This window comes from Lissotriton vulgaris, chromosome 12 (genome assembly GCF_964263255.1).
Source record: "Lissotriton vulgaris chromosome 12, aLisVul1.2, whole genome shotgun sequence".
In the NCBI taxonomy this organism is placed as follows: domain Eukaryota; kingdom Metazoa; phylum Chordata; class Amphibia; order Caudata; family Salamandridae; genus Lissotriton; species Lissotriton vulgaris.
Window position 1 is genome coordinate 74,640,608 of NC_141700.1, and position 17,471 is coordinate 74,658,078.

The 17,471-nt window shown below is 45.1% G+C and overlaps 1 protein-coding gene across 4 annotated transcripts in view; it reads right to left on the bottom strand.

Annotated features, from left to right (window-relative positions):
- The window catches only part of JSRP1 (junctional sarcoplasmic reticulum protein 1), a 177,803-nt gene that overhangs the window by 14,585 nt on the left and 145,747 nt on the right, over window positions 1-17,471 (bottom strand). For all 4 annotated transcript variants that reach the window (XM_086947197.1, XM_086947200.1, XM_086947198.1 and 1 more), the window contains 2 exons: window positions 10,304-10,456; window positions 3,232-3,326 (listed from right to left, as the gene is read on the bottom strand). In XM_086947197.1, coding sequence (XP_086803323.1) covers window positions 3,232-3,326; window positions 10,304-10,456 — 248 coding nt within the window. The remainder of the gene's footprint in view (window positions 1-3,231; window positions 3,327-10,303; window positions 10,457-17,471) is intronic.

Genomic DNA, 17,471 nt, shown 5'->3' on the forward strand with positions numbered 1-17,471 from the left:
CAAACTCAGTGCGGATTGAAAGGAGGCAGATGCTTCGGGGTCCAAAGGCCATAAACTCCAACCAAACCACACCGTGAATAAAAACCCCATTAAAATACAACTTTCACGACTCACACCTTGATGACTTCCTCCACCCAGAAATCACTAGGAGGCAAATTTGTTTGCAGATCCACACTATCATTCATTCATTCATTCATGCCAAGGGCATGGCAAGCAGTGGAGTGTAGGACACCACAGGGAGAGGTACTTTAGGTCTGAGGTTGGATGGAGGCAATCAGAGAGGCAGAAGCAGATCAGGGTAAGCGTAGCGGATAACCACCCTTCACAGAACTCAGTGATCATACAAAGAAGCGGCCTTCTAAGCCGCGCGCGCCTGTCTGTCGTTTCCGCCATGATGCAGGGGTTTCCTAGAAAGCATAAGTGGAGCGGGCATCCTATTAATGTCTCATCAGGATTAGTTATCTGCATGGCTAGGTCGAGGACACAATATGCATCCAGCAAATCCTATTTATTTCCTTTATGTGGGTCAAAGAGTTCCAGGAGCTAGAAAATCCACCAGGCCATGTGAACAGCAATGCACTGACTGCAGGCGGAGAGGGAGCTTGTACCTTGCGTATGTGTTCGCAAAGACAAGTGACACAACGCGTGGCATGCTTACCTGATCCACATTGTCACAAATAAAAGATATCGGACACTGTGATAGTCGGAATTTTGGTTTAATATGGTTTACGTCCACTATTGTGAACCTTATGAGCTTGTGACGGATGTTTTTACTGCACCTGATATAGTTCTTCCGATTAATCCTGTATTTTACGGTGCCCCGCCGATGTCTTTTTTACAACTCGGACTCTCTTGTTCTTGATATAGTGCTTGTTTTCTTTTTAATCCTGCATTTATGGACCCATAATGGTAATTTTGTACTGTTTTTATTATGTATTAGATGGAGATTTTTAAGTGTTTTTTTTACATTTATGTTTTTCTTTGTAAAAAACTGAATAAAGTATTTTAATGATGATGATGAAATGTGCAGTCTTTGATGAACTGAAATCAATGCTGTGGACAAAAATGTATACGGTGAGCTATATGCTGCCTGGCGCTTTTCAGGGCTGCAGGTTTTACCAATGCATATAAAACATGCTCGCTTTCAGGCCCGTTTATGTACATTCATTCTGGAAATCTTAAAAAAGAGGACAACTGGAAGAGGTTTATTATTGAGGGGATATTAATAAAGCAACCACGAAAAAAGAAGGCAAGGGCACTGTTGCAACATTTCTAGCAGCACATGCATTGGCAAAGCCAATGGGTCTGGTTTTTACTTGGAGTCCTGACTAAAACATACAAAATAAAAAAATTCATCAATGAAATATATCATTTAATGTGTGACGATTTAGTGTACTTTGAGATGTAAAATAGTGCCCGTACATTGTAATGCAAGCACTCTGTTGGAGACGGAAGGATACATCATATGCCATTTGCATGAGGTGGGAAGGAAATACTTCCTTTAGCACAGTCAAAGCTCATTCTATGAATAATTTAAAGAACTGGTAACAGGTGAGCTGTCAGGCCAGACTAAAAAAGTGTCAGTGCCATCTAGAGCACAGGTTCTAGTGCGCGATGGCTGCCTGCGAAAGTACCAGACCTCCCTAAATCAGCGACCCCGCCTCACTTGGAGTCCATCCATTTATCAGAAACCCGGTGGATATATCCAGCAAAATAGTCATAGCTGCCAAGATCGCCCGTGTCTGTCTGACACCATTAGTAAGTCCTCACTTTTTAGCAGACACAGCTTTGCACTAGAGGACTTCTAGATTACCTTATTCAAGAGAAGTATGCGTATAAAAAAATCCCATCATGCAAAGTGTCAAGGATACTGCACAAGAAAGACCAATGGTATGCAGCATGCAGCGCAGAGCTTCACGCGGACACAGAAGTTGGCCCTTATTCATGAAAATCAGCAGTGGTATTTTCTTGCAGAACAGACGCTGCAAACTAATTTGCTTCCAGGGCCAGGTTCATCTCGGCCATCTGACTGCTAGTCTAAGGTTGACTGCAAAACATTGAGCATTGATGGTGACCTGGGCTATGCTGCTGCATCTCTAAAGGCAGAGGCAGAGTTACAGAAGGATGCCTTTCCTAAGGCTAGAAGTCTACTGCCTGTGAACTAGATCTGGTGAATGTTGGAGACCAGAACAACCGGTAACAGATAACCAGCACCCCATCAGAGACCAGGGCGGCAGGCAGTTATATCTGTGCCAGGACTGCCTGGTCTAGCCTAATGCTAGTCAAGTTGCTCTGAGTACGAACAAGGCCTTCAAGGAAAAAGAGCCTAGAGGACTGATTTGTTTCTTAGGTGCTGCACACGCCCATAATCGGAGATAGTTTGCAGCCTGAGCTACTCCTTGACACTGTGCAGCCTGAGCTACTCATTGACAGTTTGCATATTTAGCTACTCCTTGACAGATTACAGATTGAGCTTCTCCTTGACAGTGTGTAGCTTGAGCCACTCCTTGACAGTGTGCAGATGGAGCTTCTCTTTGACAGTGTGCAGAGGTCAGATGTGAAAGGTCCCTAAGCGCTATCAGGCTCTCGTGATACCTGTACCAGTGCTGTCCTGCTTCCATGTACTTAGGTTTGCTTACCCGAAGTTTCTAAGAGAAGCGCTCATTCGTAGAGGTATTTAGGCTTTTCTAAGGAAGAACGGATGAAAAAAAAGCTTGTAAAAAATAAAACATAGCTTCAGACACCAAGCTAGAGGCTAAACTGCATGCAGTTTAGTGAGAGAGCCCAAAGGAAAGAAACCATGAGCTTTCATAACAGCAACAAACCATTCATAAGGAACAAAGAAAATGTCTTTAACCCAGAAGATAAACACTTCTCTACTTGCAGGGATGTGGACAACTACAGGCCTTGATTAGGTTTACTTACAATAAACAGAAATAATATCAATAAATTCCCTTCATACAACTTTTCCTATAACATCGATTGCTTTGTCAAGACAAGATCTTATTTTAAGATCAGAGACCAGAGGAAGCTCTTGGGAAAACTGCTTCAGGAATACAAGAAGCTTTTCCAGTTCATTTCCCCAGAGCCTATCAGTTTCCAGTTTCAACACCACCCTGCCTCCTGACCTCCTGCCTTCCCTGTTATTTCTGGATTAATGATCTCAGATGCCTCGTAGAATACAATCCTTCCTGCCAGCTCTGCGAGCCCTCCGGGGGCAGCTCTTCTTACCAGCTCGTCAGGAGGGACCACTGGAAGGCAGCACACTGGTGGCACCAGCCGGCCATTCCCCAGCTCCGGCAGCTCATCGTCAGGGTCCACCACATCTGCGGAAGAACACAATTGTATTGTAATTGCATTTGTATAGCGCTTACTATCCCTAACGAGGCGTCAAAGCGCTTTTTCGGTGAGTAGCACGCTACTCCGGAATCCATAAAGGATTAGTATAGTGAAAATATGAAGGTAATTTGAGTGGTGGGTTTGTTAGTCAGTTATTTGGATGGAGAAGGATGGTGGAAGGATAGAAGCAGGAAAAAGGTTTGCAATTATATAGCGCTTGCTACCCTTGATGGGGTGTTGAAGCACGTTTTCGGCGAGTAGCACGCCACCCCGGAACCCATAAAGGATTATTGGTGAATTAGTACAGTGAAATATGGAAGTATTTTGAGCGGTGGATATGTTAGTCAGTTATTTGGAATGAGAAGGATAGTGGAGGGATGGAGAAGGGAAAAAGGTTTGCATTTATATAGCGCTTGCTACCAATGCAGTCAGACCCTTGCAAGCATTGCAGATTATTTGCGGATTTACCTAACTTCTCCTATTAGAAAATGTTTTCCCTGACTGCAATCTTTCTGAATTCTCCCGGCTTCATCATCATCATCACTAGAAGATTTTCAGCTCATCGCATTAATTTCAGTTTGCTATGGCTGTCATGTTAAGGGAGTCGGCAATGTGGAAGTTGCCTGGATAAAGGCGGAATGTCAATTCTAGCGAGATGTTCAATCAGTTTATCTTTGCAGATGCACCTGGTTCACTCCATAATTTAAAACAAAAACATGCTTGCATGCTAGAGGATGGTCCTGCTAGTGCTATCGGATCTCTTCTTATGCGTTACGTCCCCACAAGCAACCTCCGATCTGCGGGACTCTGTCAACTGGTTGAACCTCGTTTCAAACTTGCCAGATGGGGCGCCAGAGCTTTTTCCGTGGTTGCTCCGCAGCTGTGGAACTCCATTCCCACAGAAATAAAAACGCTCCCGACCATCGAGTCTTTCAAAAAGGCTCTCAAAACCTACTTTTTTTAAGAGGGCCTACCCATGAGTAAATAGGACTTTGTAGTTTGCTAGCTTCTGCATTTGATTTAGGCGCCTTGACGCCCATTGGGCTAAGTCCGCGCATCTACAAGAACTGTTTCATTCATTCATTCATTATTTCAATAAAATCCTCACTATACCCTGTCAAGCGACCATATTCAGTCAGTGAGCTTAGCATCAGGGAAGGCGCTCTGGGCTGGTTTTCTGTTCGCACTTACCATGTCATTTTGTACAGATTCTCTTTTAATAAGTCTTTGCTGAATCTCTAGATACAATGTTCAGTAAATAAAAACAAGTAAGTCCACTGAAGTTTTCAAATTATTTAAACTCAATGGTTCTCAGTGATCAGCGGCAGAACCACGAAGGGCTCTGTGGACCTGCAGATTTTAACCTGTGACCAGGAGATTGAACACAGATCCATACAGCAGAAACACTAATACACTGAGGTAACAGACCCTGCTTACTGTATAAAGTGTGGGAAGGATTTGGAGTAAGCATGAACCTCCTGAACTCTAGAAGTGGGCCACAAAAGGTAAGCAAAACTTTTATCTCTTGCCATTAACTCTATCATAAGTGCACATGTGCATTGCAGAGTGTCGACATACTGCAGGGTAAGAGGCAAGGGGTAAACGTGTGAGCATTAAGGTGTGGAAACACTAATTGTTTTATTAAGAGGTCCACATCTGAAGAGGTCTGCTTGCACTTCACGAAGGATGTACAGTGCGCCCAAATACCCGAAGGGTGTCCTGGTGCTAAGACTAATAGCTTACACAAAGAAGAACCAACTCAGAGAAGTAAATAAGGTGGAGAAAAGGCAGGTCTTCAAGGTTTCACGAAAGGGCAATAACTGACTGACGTCACAAAGATGGGATCACCAAGAATTAGACATTTTAGCAGAAGGAACTGAGAAGGCGCTTTCCCTCATGCGAGAGCCTGACACCTAGGACCTGAAGGAGATGATCATCGGAAGATCGCAGAGAGGCAAGGGTGGTACAGAAGAAACGTTTGCTGTGAACGAAAAGGGCCCAGGATATGTTTAACACAGAGAAAGTAAGGGCCTGATGGAGATCTTGGAAGACGGGTTACTCCATTAGAACGGTGACGGATATCAAGTCTGCCGAAACATAAATATCATAGGGATTAGGGCCAGATTGAGATCTTGGTAGACGTGTTACTCCATTAGAACAGTGACAGATATCAAGTCTGCCGAAACATAAATACCATAGGTATTAGGGCCAGATTGAGATCTGGGTAGACGGGTTACTCCATTAGAACGGTGACGGATATCAAGTCTGCCGAAACATAAATACCGTAGGGATTAGGGCCTGATTTAGATCTTGGTGGACAGGTTACTCCATTACAACAGTAACGGATATCCAATCCGCCGAAACATAAATACCATAGGTATTAGGGCCTGATTGAGATCTTGGTAGACGGGTTATTCCATTATAACGGTGATGGATATCCCGTACGCCGAAATATAAATACCATAGGATATAAAGAGATTTATATTGTCGGCGGACGGGATATCCGTCACCGTTGTGATGGAGTAACCGTCCACCAATTTCTAAACCAGCCCCTAAGTCAGAGGGGGGATAGAGGTCTGAGCTTCATTAGCATACTTCTACCTGGTCAGGATTAAGAACATGACCACCTGGTGTCGTTGGGAAGTTTCTTCTTTGAGGAAAGAGAAGTGTCAGGGACTTAGAAGAAAGCAATATCCTTGGTGCGGACCTCGATGATGTCAATTAGTGTCACAGCATTGAAAGATACTATGAAATCGAGGGGTGCCTCAAATACAAAGACCAGCTCAGCATTACCACTATTAAGGTTTGGATATAGATGATGACAAAAGACATTGCGCCACAAAGTCATTTATTTGTAGATCACTCTGAAGGATTGCAACTTGATACTGGAGGAAGCACGAAAAGAACACCTTTGAAGGACGTCTCTAGGGGGTCAGGTAGAGAATTAGCAGAATATGAGGAAAGAGTTCAGGGTTTGCCTTTCATTCAATGGCTGAAAATACACTGCCTAATGGAAAAGCTGCACCTAATAACCTTAAAGAAGGACTAATTTAAGGCCTTTAGAAGGTCCCTCTCTGGATTTACAACTTGAAAGGACAGTGTTACTGGAGAAACCATGGTTTCCTTACTTTCAGGGTCTTGCAATCAACTGCTCTCCAAAGTCAGTCTTCATCCATGTTTTGAGATTTTGATAACCAAACGAGTTAGTTAATATTGTCTATTCCGTTTCCTTCTCCCATCATGCGGTTTCACTTGAAGCGCTTTTATCACAGAAAAGATATTGCGTCTTAAGTTAAAAAATGCCAGAGAGTTCCAGAATTCTGACAGACCCTGACAGGGATTGTTATTGCAGTGAAAGTGTTCTAGATTGTGAGAGAGAAAACAACATCATAACCAGCCAAAGGTGCTGTGCAATTCTCTCACAAGAAGTAGGTAGTATAACAGAGATGAGACTCTGGTGCCCACAGACTTAAGAGGGCAGGGTAACTTGTATTCCGTGATCTCCTAGTTCCTTGCTGCTCGGCCTGTGTGAGTGTGATGCAATAGAAGGTTCATGAGTGCATGGTTGGAATGAGTGGGGCTGAGCAGCAGGATGCTGGTCCCGGTGGAGCTGTACCATCTTACCTGTAACTCAATAAACCTACATAATCTACACCACTGGCTACTGGACTGATTACCTACTAGGGCCTAACTTTGTTTACAAAAGTAACATTTTCCTAAAGTAGCTTCTGTCTACATATTAAAACAAACTACACTGGATTCCATTTTATGCCAAACAGAATCACATTTTTGTGTAACTATTGTATAGATAACAGACTATGATGATAATCCACTAAGGCAGAAAAAGGGGTGAATTCTGAATTATTTTTCCTGAAAGGGTGTCTCTTCCAAGGCTTCTTACCAGCGGCAGCATATTATTAAGGATCCATGAACCAGAAAGGCGCGACCATGCTTGAAACACGTGACAGGTACCGTGTCTCAATCCGGTAAGCAAGCAGAAAATGTTTTGCTTTCAGGTCTTTCCTGACATGGATGAGGTACCGTTCTGCCTTAAGACTTGGATTAATTGATCCACATACAAAGAAACTGGTTTTCCATTAATATCGATCTACTGGGAGGGTTTAGGGTATTCCAGAAATGGCCAGGCGCGCACCTGAGTAACCGCAAGGTATATTGCTGCTATGGAGTATAGAAATCCAGGCAAAAGGGCGGGCGGTAATCCCTCACAACCGCTCAATGTTGGATCCAGAAAATCCACACAAATTGCATATACACAACAAAGCCCCTGCACTGGACAAACAATAACAATGTTCGGGTGATTTCGAGTTTCAGTAGCATAGGTCAACATGCACATCGAACATTTCAAAGTGAATAGACCATATAGTGCCGAAAAAGAAGTTCAAATGAAGTAAAGTTCTTGGTATAAAACACCGGTTTATTGTTCCTCTGTACTGGCCAACACGTGTTTCATCGCAGGGAAACAGACTGCGAATCTTCAGGGCCTCATAGAAAAAGGACCGGAAATGGTGTTGTGTCCAAAAACCGGAAAGGGCGAAGTATGTGGAAAACAAAAAGTTGCTCGCGTAGTAGATGGTTTCTTAATGTAGTAGAAAGGAAGCCATAGCCGGGAGGAGAAGATTAGTAGCCGTAGCGCTCAAAATACGATAACAGGCGGATACACCTGGTTGTTTGTATTCCCCCTCCTGTAGTTCCCGGCGCCGTTTTTCAAAGACACCATTTCCGGTCCTTTTTCTAATGCATTTTTTGTTGAAGTTTGTTACCAAAGTTTGTGTTAACTTATACGTGACCCCGGGAAGTCAGCAAGTGTACTACCCGAGTTTAACCAAAAGCATGTCATACTAATCACTTTCAATTCCAGTTTCCTCCAGAATTTGATTCCTGGCACATTTAATCTCATAATTGACAGAACATTGTCAGGCCAGTCCTGCAGTTTATCCAGAAATGTTATGGTATTGGAGGTGACAAATCACCATCACTTTGAGGTGTAATGTGGCAGCCTCTTGTCCTCTAGCCGAGGTTCTTTGGTGCTTCGGGCTGCTCTAGCATCGCCCTGCAAATATGTCGGCGATCAAACTACATCAAGCATTTCCATTAACCAATTTCTTGTTGAGTGAACAATCCTAAGTGGTGTGGCTATGCCCACATACACCTCACGGATAAAGTCCGGCAAGGCCAAAACTGATCATGGGTTGTTTGCGTTCCCGTTCAGAGTGGATATAGCCTGGCCATTCGTCTGGACTGGACCCACTGGAGCAGACCAAGAATGGTTTTCATCTTGTTGTTCCCCTTGTGTAATGAACAGACAAGATGAAAAATGATGGCATGGAAGGTGCCCAAAGTAATTACAGTTCAGTCAGATTAATTCAAAAATATCTATCAATCACTTTTTTGTTCTCCTCCTTTAAGGTTGGAGCAAAAAGAGGCTGATGCCTGGCCGGATAACCTTTCTATTGGTCTGAGCTCGCCTTTCCATCCACAGACAATGATTATCAGGTAGGAGCAGCAGGCTGTATGGACTTACTTGGTTGGTCGCAATGACTGCCCCATTGGGGCAAAGACTAATACCGGCAGCGGAGCAACACTGAGTGTCCTCTTGGGCGAAAGGGCAACGGCGCCTCAGACAATACCTTTGGGAGATAGCCACCCATATACCTACGCACTTTGATGCTTCCCAGCCCCCTCCCTCACTCTTTGGTCCTTCGGAGGCTTCCCCAGCCCTACCAGCCTTCCAGAGGAGCAGGCATGTTTGGAAATCTTTAAATTTCCCTAGAAGCCAGTCTGTTTGAAAATCAGTCATATAGCTGCCAGCGTGCGAAGAGAGACAGGGGAACGGGACAGACTGTGAGTGGGAGGAACAGCATGAGGGTGGGAAGAAAACCATTCCCGTACCCAAAAAAAAGTCAGCCAGCTTTCGCCTTCCTCCGATAAAGGACAGAGAGAACTGGAATATTTTCTGATCCCTGCTACATCCATCCACCACCTTCCCTATGCTGGTAACACTGGACAGTTAACCACACTGGCCTGCTATTTCACGAACCATGTACTTCGGACAATCAACAACAAAATAAAAAATCCCCTAAGAAGATACAAAAGTGACAAACCAAAAATGAAGAAGAAAATTAAGGAAATTGATGATGGCATTTTCAGTTTAGGTATTCCAGTCTAAAATAAAATTGTAAAGACATATTTTTGTTTACTTTTATAAAGGGTAATATAATTTGGATTAGGGTTTGGAATAAAACTGGGGTTGGCTGTACGATTAGTTTTAGACTTAACATTAGTTTTAGAGTTACAGTAATATTTTTCTCTGGACTTAGGTATGAGTTCAGTGTTTATGGTTAAGGATGTTAGGCACTTCAATAATTTTAGGAATCAACACAAGTTTTCTTTGCTATATGTGATTATTTCAAATCAAATTGGGAAAAATACAATTAGCTCCAATCAGTTAAAAACCAACTTTTATTTGGCCAAAGTGTTGAGGCCTGAGTTGCTCAACTGGTCCTGCATACTAGGACTTGTAGTCCTGTTCAGCCCATTGTGATATCAGGATTACGAGTCCCAGAATTCAAACAAAAAGCCTGGATTTTATGAGCTACTCTCGCGCCAGCCTGGGGAACCTGAGAGAACTAAAGTTGGGTGTTGAGAGTCAAGGCTAATCCCAAGGTGATAAGGGTTTGAGGGGCAAGAAGTTGGAGTTCTCCCAAACTATACAAGACCAAACAATCTAAGAAATGCTAAAGCATTCAGACACACTGCATTTTTAAACCGAAGGGTCAATTTAAAATGAATTGCACTCAGCAATATGAACAATAGACAAAGAATTGCTTTTCAATATTATGAGTTTCTTATTATTGCCTTCCTTCTCAGTTACCACAAAGACAGACCCTCACTGTTTTCTGGAGAGTTGCCAAAGATCCTTTAGCTCACCGTGGCTGAACCTTACCTTGCATGATCTGGAAGCCCATGCTCAAGAGAGCCAGGAAGGAGGCCACCACTAGGCACTTGTTCAGCGAGATCCAGTCCCAGGGCTCGCGCTCTCGCATGGGTCCCAGAGTATTGGGCTCAAGTTTCTTCTTGATGGGAACTTGCTTGGAACCTGAGAAAAAACCCATAAATGAAAAGCCTGTGGACCTAATTACAAGTCAGAATCTTATACATGGATCTACCAGCCAAATGGGGATTATAAGTAAAGGGGGAACACGCAAAGATGTCACCAGAAAAATCCTGGCTGAATGAGCAGGTTAAACGTAGACCACAATACACACATCTGTGCGCAAACATAGATTCCTGTGGGTATTCCACATTTTACAGGGCAAATCTCAGATTTGGGTAGTAGTGTCACATCTGTACATCACCGAACTATGTGGTATGAAGATTTCCAGGTGCTTTATGATCACATCGGGAATCCTGCAACTCATGCATGTGAGACAAATAGGTAGACTAGGGGCTCGGTGGTGTTTTTGTGACATCCTTTTTAGGTCTCGCCTAGCGAAGGCTGCGCTTGCGCAGTCTAGCTGGGGAGCACTGATGTTTTCCAGAGTGGGGCTTGAACCCGCCCCTCTTCTCCATTGGCTGGCTTCCTAAACAGAGGCCAGCCATTGGAGGAGAGGGGCGTCACTCCGTTCAAGCCCCGTCTTTTTGCGATTGGGGGTGTGTGTTTTTTAGGTTCTTTCTCTTTTCTTCCCATTGGCTGAAATTTTACCTTCCAGCCAATGGGAAGAGGAGAGAACGAAAAACACGCCCCCGAATCCCAAAATGACCGTGAGTTTCTCCGAGACATTTCTGCTGGGCCTCGGAGAAACGTGGTGGTGTTTCCGGAGCTGTTACATGAGGTAAAAGTGACAATTGTGAGCAAACAATACATGAGGTAGCAAACAGTGCATTACAGGAGGAAAGAGTGACAAGTGTGCAGGCTCTCCTCCGTCCCGCTCTCGACTCGCCTCCCCCTTCCCTCTGCCGCTCCCCAGGCCCCCACCCCTCCCTCTCCAGCAGCCATGCTGCCTCGGCTTGGGCATTTCTGAGAGGAGTGCACTCACAAGACCCATGCAACCGTCACCTGTGACACAAATGCTGAAATGGCTTCCATTTGTATTTAATCAAAATCTTCGTCAATCATTAAATCAGGACAAACAATACAGAAAACTCTGCGGCCATCAGACGTGCTCGCGCCACCTCAATAAAGTGCGATGTCGGGCAGAAATCCAAGCCTATGTAATTATTGTTATTAGCAGGCCCAGCATAGCCAAATAAATGTCACGCACAGCTATGCACAGACTGAGTAAGCTCACGGCATTTGACAGCCTGAATTGGTTCATAAGCGGGGCACCCAATTATTGCAAAAGAGCAGTTGCTCTCAATTGTTGACACCACACGCAGTAAGTAAAAGCATTTATTCAGCCATATGTTTCAAAAACGTGACCGAATCCTACCGGGGGAGGCAAATTCGGCTCTCGTTGCTAAATACAAGTGTCCAAAGACGACACCGGAAATTGGTCTGCCTGGGTGAAAGGCACCCGTTGCCAGGGCACCACACCATGCTTTTCTGCCCCCCCCCCCCGATCCTCGTTGTGCTCGCTTTTCTGCCCCCCACCCTCCTGTTCCTCGTTGTGCTCGCTTTTCTGCCCCCCACCCCTTCCTCGTTGTGCTTGCTTTTCTGCCCCCAGACCCCCGCTTTTCTGCCCCCCCAACCCCTGCTTTTCTGCCCCCCCCCCAACCCCCGCTTTGGGGGTGCAGGGACTGTATTCGTATAAACTAATAATTTATGATGTATGATGCTCGAGTCTTGCACTTTGAATGAAGCTTGTCATAGAACAGTCTTCAGCTCTGCCAGTTTCAGTGGGGCACCATTATAACGCTAATTTTGATCGAGCATATCTGTGAGTCTTCGCTTTTCGCTTTAATCTTACATTTTGATTTCGCATCCTTAGTCATAGTCACTTTTTTAGAGCAATGGATCCTGAAATCCAAAGGTATTTGTAAAAAAAAAACTCGGGCTCTTGATAAATGATAGAAGTATGTCTCCGCATGCTATTCCTCGTATGAAGTCTCTGTTTTGTGTGTGTGCCCCCCCACCCCCCTGTTGCCTCGTTGTGCTTGCTTTTCTGCCCCCCCACCCCCCTGTTGCCTCATTGTGCTCGCTTTTCTGCCCCCACCCCCTGTTCCTCGTTGAGCTCGCTTTTCTGCCCCCCGTTCCCTCGTTGTGCTCGCTTTTCCGTCCCCCCCCTGTTCCTCGTGTGTGGCTGTGTGTGTGTGTGGGGGGGGGGCGTTGTGTGTGGGGCTCTGTGTGTGTGGGGGGCTCTGTGTGTGGGGCTCTGTGTGTGTGTGGGGGGCTCTGTGTGTGTGTGTGGCTCTCTGTGTGTGTGTGGCTCTGTGTGTGTGTGTGGGGTGGCTCTGTCTGTGTGTGTGGGGGGGGCTCTCTGTGTGTGTGTGTGTGGGGGGGGGCTCTCTCTCTGTGTGTGTGGCTCTCTGTGTGTGTGTGTGGCTCTGTGTGTGTGTGTGTGTGTGGGGGGGCTCTGTGTGTGTGTGTGGGGGGGGGGTAACTGAGATCAATCTGAACACAAATGTCTCCCTACTTAAGCCCTGTCATGCAGGATACTTATTCTGTTCACTCTGTTAGCTGTGGGCATCTATTTTCTGATGCCCTGTATCATTTGCTCCATTTTGCAATACTTAAAAATATCCCAATGCCATGTGGAATTAGCACATGGTGTATGTTGCCATTATTATGCACACCAAAAGTCTTTTCCGGTCATCACCTTTCTTCACCGACCTCAATCTCACTGTTTTCGTGACTGTGTTTTCATACTCGCTGTTTTAAAAGGGCCTAATCCCTGGATCTTTGATGCTAAAGGTGAATTAGTTTAAACCGAGCCGAGATTCACCGGCTAAGCCTTCGGCGCACTCCCAATCAGAGAGAGCTGCCACCAGCGTTCCCCCGCTACCCTGACTGGGAGGCATGTTGCAAACGTAAGGTGAAGACTAGAGATCACTGGTGACCCACTCCATTCTCTATGGATATGGCTAACTAGGCTTGCCTCTAACCAAATGTGATCTCCCGTAAAGTGTCACAAGCATTGTTGTTGTTATTTGACATCTGTATAGTGCAGCAAGTGCCACTGGAATCCTATTCGTCTGTACAACCCCTGAAAGTGTATCAATGCTACTGAAACAAGGGGGCACGGCTGCTTGGACTTCTGCAGAACTCTAAGATAATAATTGTTTGGAATAGTAAATACCAGCAAGAAATGATATAAACAAGCATTTGCATTGGTAAAACTATACTTACCTATACATGCTTACCTTGACGATATAATGGTAGTTGATATTCTGCAGTCAATATTTTTGTAGGGGGGTGGTTATCACCTCGATACTGTGGTGTACAACTGTTACGGGGCATTGTGTGACGAAATATAAAGATAAAGGTCAGGTTCCGGAAGGTGGAGGGCTTAACATCAAATATGGCTGGTTCTATCACCTAACTTAAGAAAGACACAGGAAGTTCTGCAGAGTTCCACCGACGTAATGTGATGACTATCACTCGGCTGCAGGGTAGGGTAAAGAGGCTGGCAATCCAAGGAAGCTGGCCAACATGTGAACGGTTGGATGATGTCAATTGCAAAAGGCATGAATCTATATCGGGCCATTCTGCATTTTCTTGCCAGCATTTCAACAAGGAAGGCAATGCAGGTGCCACAATGCGTGGACAATTTTACGTGAGCGTATGCACGGTGGTTAAGAGATAAAGAACACTTAATTTTGTCTTAAAGTTCTATTGCTAGAAACTACAGACATATTCTTTTAAAGGACTACTACACTATTATGTCTCTTCAGGGTGAAACAATGCGGTTCCCTTTAGTTTGTTTAAAGGGACAGGCTGAAGGCGAGAAAATATGTTCAGCCTTAAGAAAAGATTAGATGTCTCAAGCCCTCTACCTTTTTACAGAGTTCAAAGAAAGTCATAAATGTACCCGTGGATCTACAAACTATGAATATTTAAGATTTTTAGTAAATAAAACATGTTTTCAGTAGTATGCCTGAAAAAAACCTGCAACAGTTGCTATTGCCAGGATTTTTGGATATCCTTTGTGAATTTCTCTTTCTGACAATCTGAAGAAAATTAAAATACATGCTGAAGAATTACACATGTACACAAATACATGTTGAAGGATTACACATGTACACAAATACACAAAGGATTACACATGTACAACAAATACATGTTGAAGGATTACACATGTACACAAATACATGCTGAAGGATTAAACACGTACACAAATACATGTTGAAGGATTACACATATACACAAATACATGTTGAAGTATTACACATGTACACAAATACATGTTGACGGATAACACACGTACAATTTTATTCTCCAAGGGAATTTTCTTTTCTACGTAACCCCCCCCCAACAATTTTAGGGTTGTTCCCTTCCATTTCCCACCCTGGAAAGGAATTGACATCTCCCATTGACAGGACAAAATCCCACGGGGTAGCACTGGGTTGGAGAGGAGTTCGTGAACACAGACAACGTTTGAGGGGTTATGTTATGTTATGTTAGGGGAGTTCTTTTAGAGCGCACTGACACCGTGAGTTTCCTGGCGCTGATTGGGATTTCAGTGAGATAGCAGATAAAGATTAGCCAGATTGGGGAAAAAGCCAAGTTTTGAGAGATTTGCGAAAAAGAGTGAGTGAGTTAGCAGATTTGAGAGAGAGGGGAAGAGAGTTCCAAAGTGTAGGAGCAAGGTGTGAGAAACTCCGACCTCCAACCCTCGCGAGTTTGAAGGAGGGGGTGACAAGGAGATGGAGATGGGAAGATCTAAGATTGCGAGAGGGGCAGTATGGAGTGATAAGGGATTTCAGGAACCTAGGGGAGGGGCCGGTCAGGGATTTGAATACTATGCAGCCGATCTTAAAGGCTGCCCTGAGATTGACCGGGAGCCAGTGCAGTTTGGCAAGGAGAGGCTTGGCCGACTGCCATTTTGGAATCCTGAAGACCAGTCGTGCCGCTTGGTTCTGAGCGATCTGCAGCCTATAGAGCAAGGTTTTGGGCAGACCGTGATATAAGGAATTTGAGAAGTCCAAGCGGGAAAGGACCAAGGCCAGGGTGACTTGGAGCAGAACTTCGGGGGACAGGAGATAAGCGACCTTCCTGATCCTGCGAAGCTGGTGCATACAGGAGGAGACCACCGCCCCCACCTGGGCTTTAAGTGAGAGTTCGGAGTCGATAATAACTCCCAGACTCTTTACGGATGCCACAGGGGTAGGGGGGGGGCCAAGCCCTGTGGGCCAGAAGTGAGGACCCCAATGGATGGAGCTCTTGCCTGGAAGAAGGAGCTCCGTCTTTCCAGGGTTCAATTTGAGCTGGTTTTGACTCATCCAGAGGAGAATATGAGACATGACAGCATGAAAGTTAGAGACAGCGGAGGGGGTAGAGAGAGGGAAGATGAGTTGTAGGTCGTCAGCGTAGTTGAAGACGGTGACGTCCCACTGCCTCAGAGAAAGAAGGAGGGGGCGAAGATAAAGATTGAAAAGAAGGGGGGACAGAGAAGAGCCTTGAGGGACACCGCAGGTGGAAGGTACTTTGGGTCCACGGAAGGTACCCAGACTGACCGACTGAGACCTGCCGGACAGAAAGGAGTGGACCCAGGCCAACGCCGGGCCCTGGAGGCCAGCTTGTTCGACAGAATACAAAAATATGGGCTATTCCTGCCATCTCACACCCTTCCTATGAACAGCCCCCACTATGGTTAGCAGATTTACTGAATCTAAAATAGCCTTTATTAACAAATGCAAAGCAACTTCTGCAGTACAGAATGTAATTTATCACTCTTGAAAGTCTGTGTGCATGTGTAAATTAACTGTGTTTATGTGTGCCGCAGTGTTTTCGGTGAGGATCTCCATGCCACACCATGGAGTCCTAGACGGGTGAATCTTGTGCTCCCTCATGGAACAGTGATAACTTACAGGCAGCAGACAATTGATGATACCAGGACCCTTATGGTCCGCACTGAAGTCAGCCACCTGTTGAAAGAAAAATACTTTTTCGAGAGCATCAATAATTAGCCCTAGCTAATTTAAGCAAAAACAACAGTTGATGGACAGAATGCAGAACAATGTCATACATTCACCCCAGTACAGAGATCTGGGCCTAAATCCATCGTTTTTTTCCTCACCATGCCATTCCAGTTTGAACCCAGCCATATGCAAATCAGTCTGACCCTGTGCCTCATGGGAACAGTCCAGCCCGAACTGCCAAGCCAGGTCCTCCCTGGACTGGAAACAAGCATCCTAGAACCGGTTTCGGGCTTTCAGCCCTCATCAGCCAGGATAGCTTGATTCCAGTGGCATGGAGAGCACAGTACCCAGGTCTGAGCATACCCGTCCCACTCGGGGTGACAAATGCAAAAACAACAGTTGATGGACAGAATGCAGAATAATGTCATACATTCACCCCAGTACAGAGATCTGGGCCTAAAATCATCGTTTTTTTGCTCACCCTGCCATTCCAGTTTGAACTAAGCCATATGTAAATCAGTCTTGACCCTGTGCCTCAACTGGGGGTGTGGAGTGAGCTAAAGAATGATGATGGATTAAACCCAGATCAGTTGACTGGGGGTGAGTGTTTGATTTGCTCCAACGCTTCGTCCATCACCCCTTTTGGTATTGCTTTGTTCGCCCTAAGTTGGCAGGGTATGCCCAGACGTGTGTCCCTTGCTCACTTTGCCACTGGATTCAAGCTAGCCTGGCTGATGATGGCTGATTAGGCAGAAACCAGTCCCAGGATGCTTGTTTCCGGTCCAGGGAAGACATGGCTTGGCAGTTCGGGCTGGACTGTTCCCATGAGGCACAGGGTCAGATTTGCATATGGCCATGTCTGAAATGGGGCGGTGGAGTGAGCTAAAGAATGATGATGGATTAAACCCAGATCAGTTGACTGAGGTTGAGTGTTTGATTTGCTCCAACGCTCCGTCCATCATCCCCCTGTGGTATCGCTTTCTAGCTAATTTAAGAACATCTAAAATTTGGTCCAAACTACTACTCTGTATGTTAAGCAACAAGGGCATGTGCATGGGAAATCTTTTTGACCGGCTGAGTTGTTCAGGTTGCTG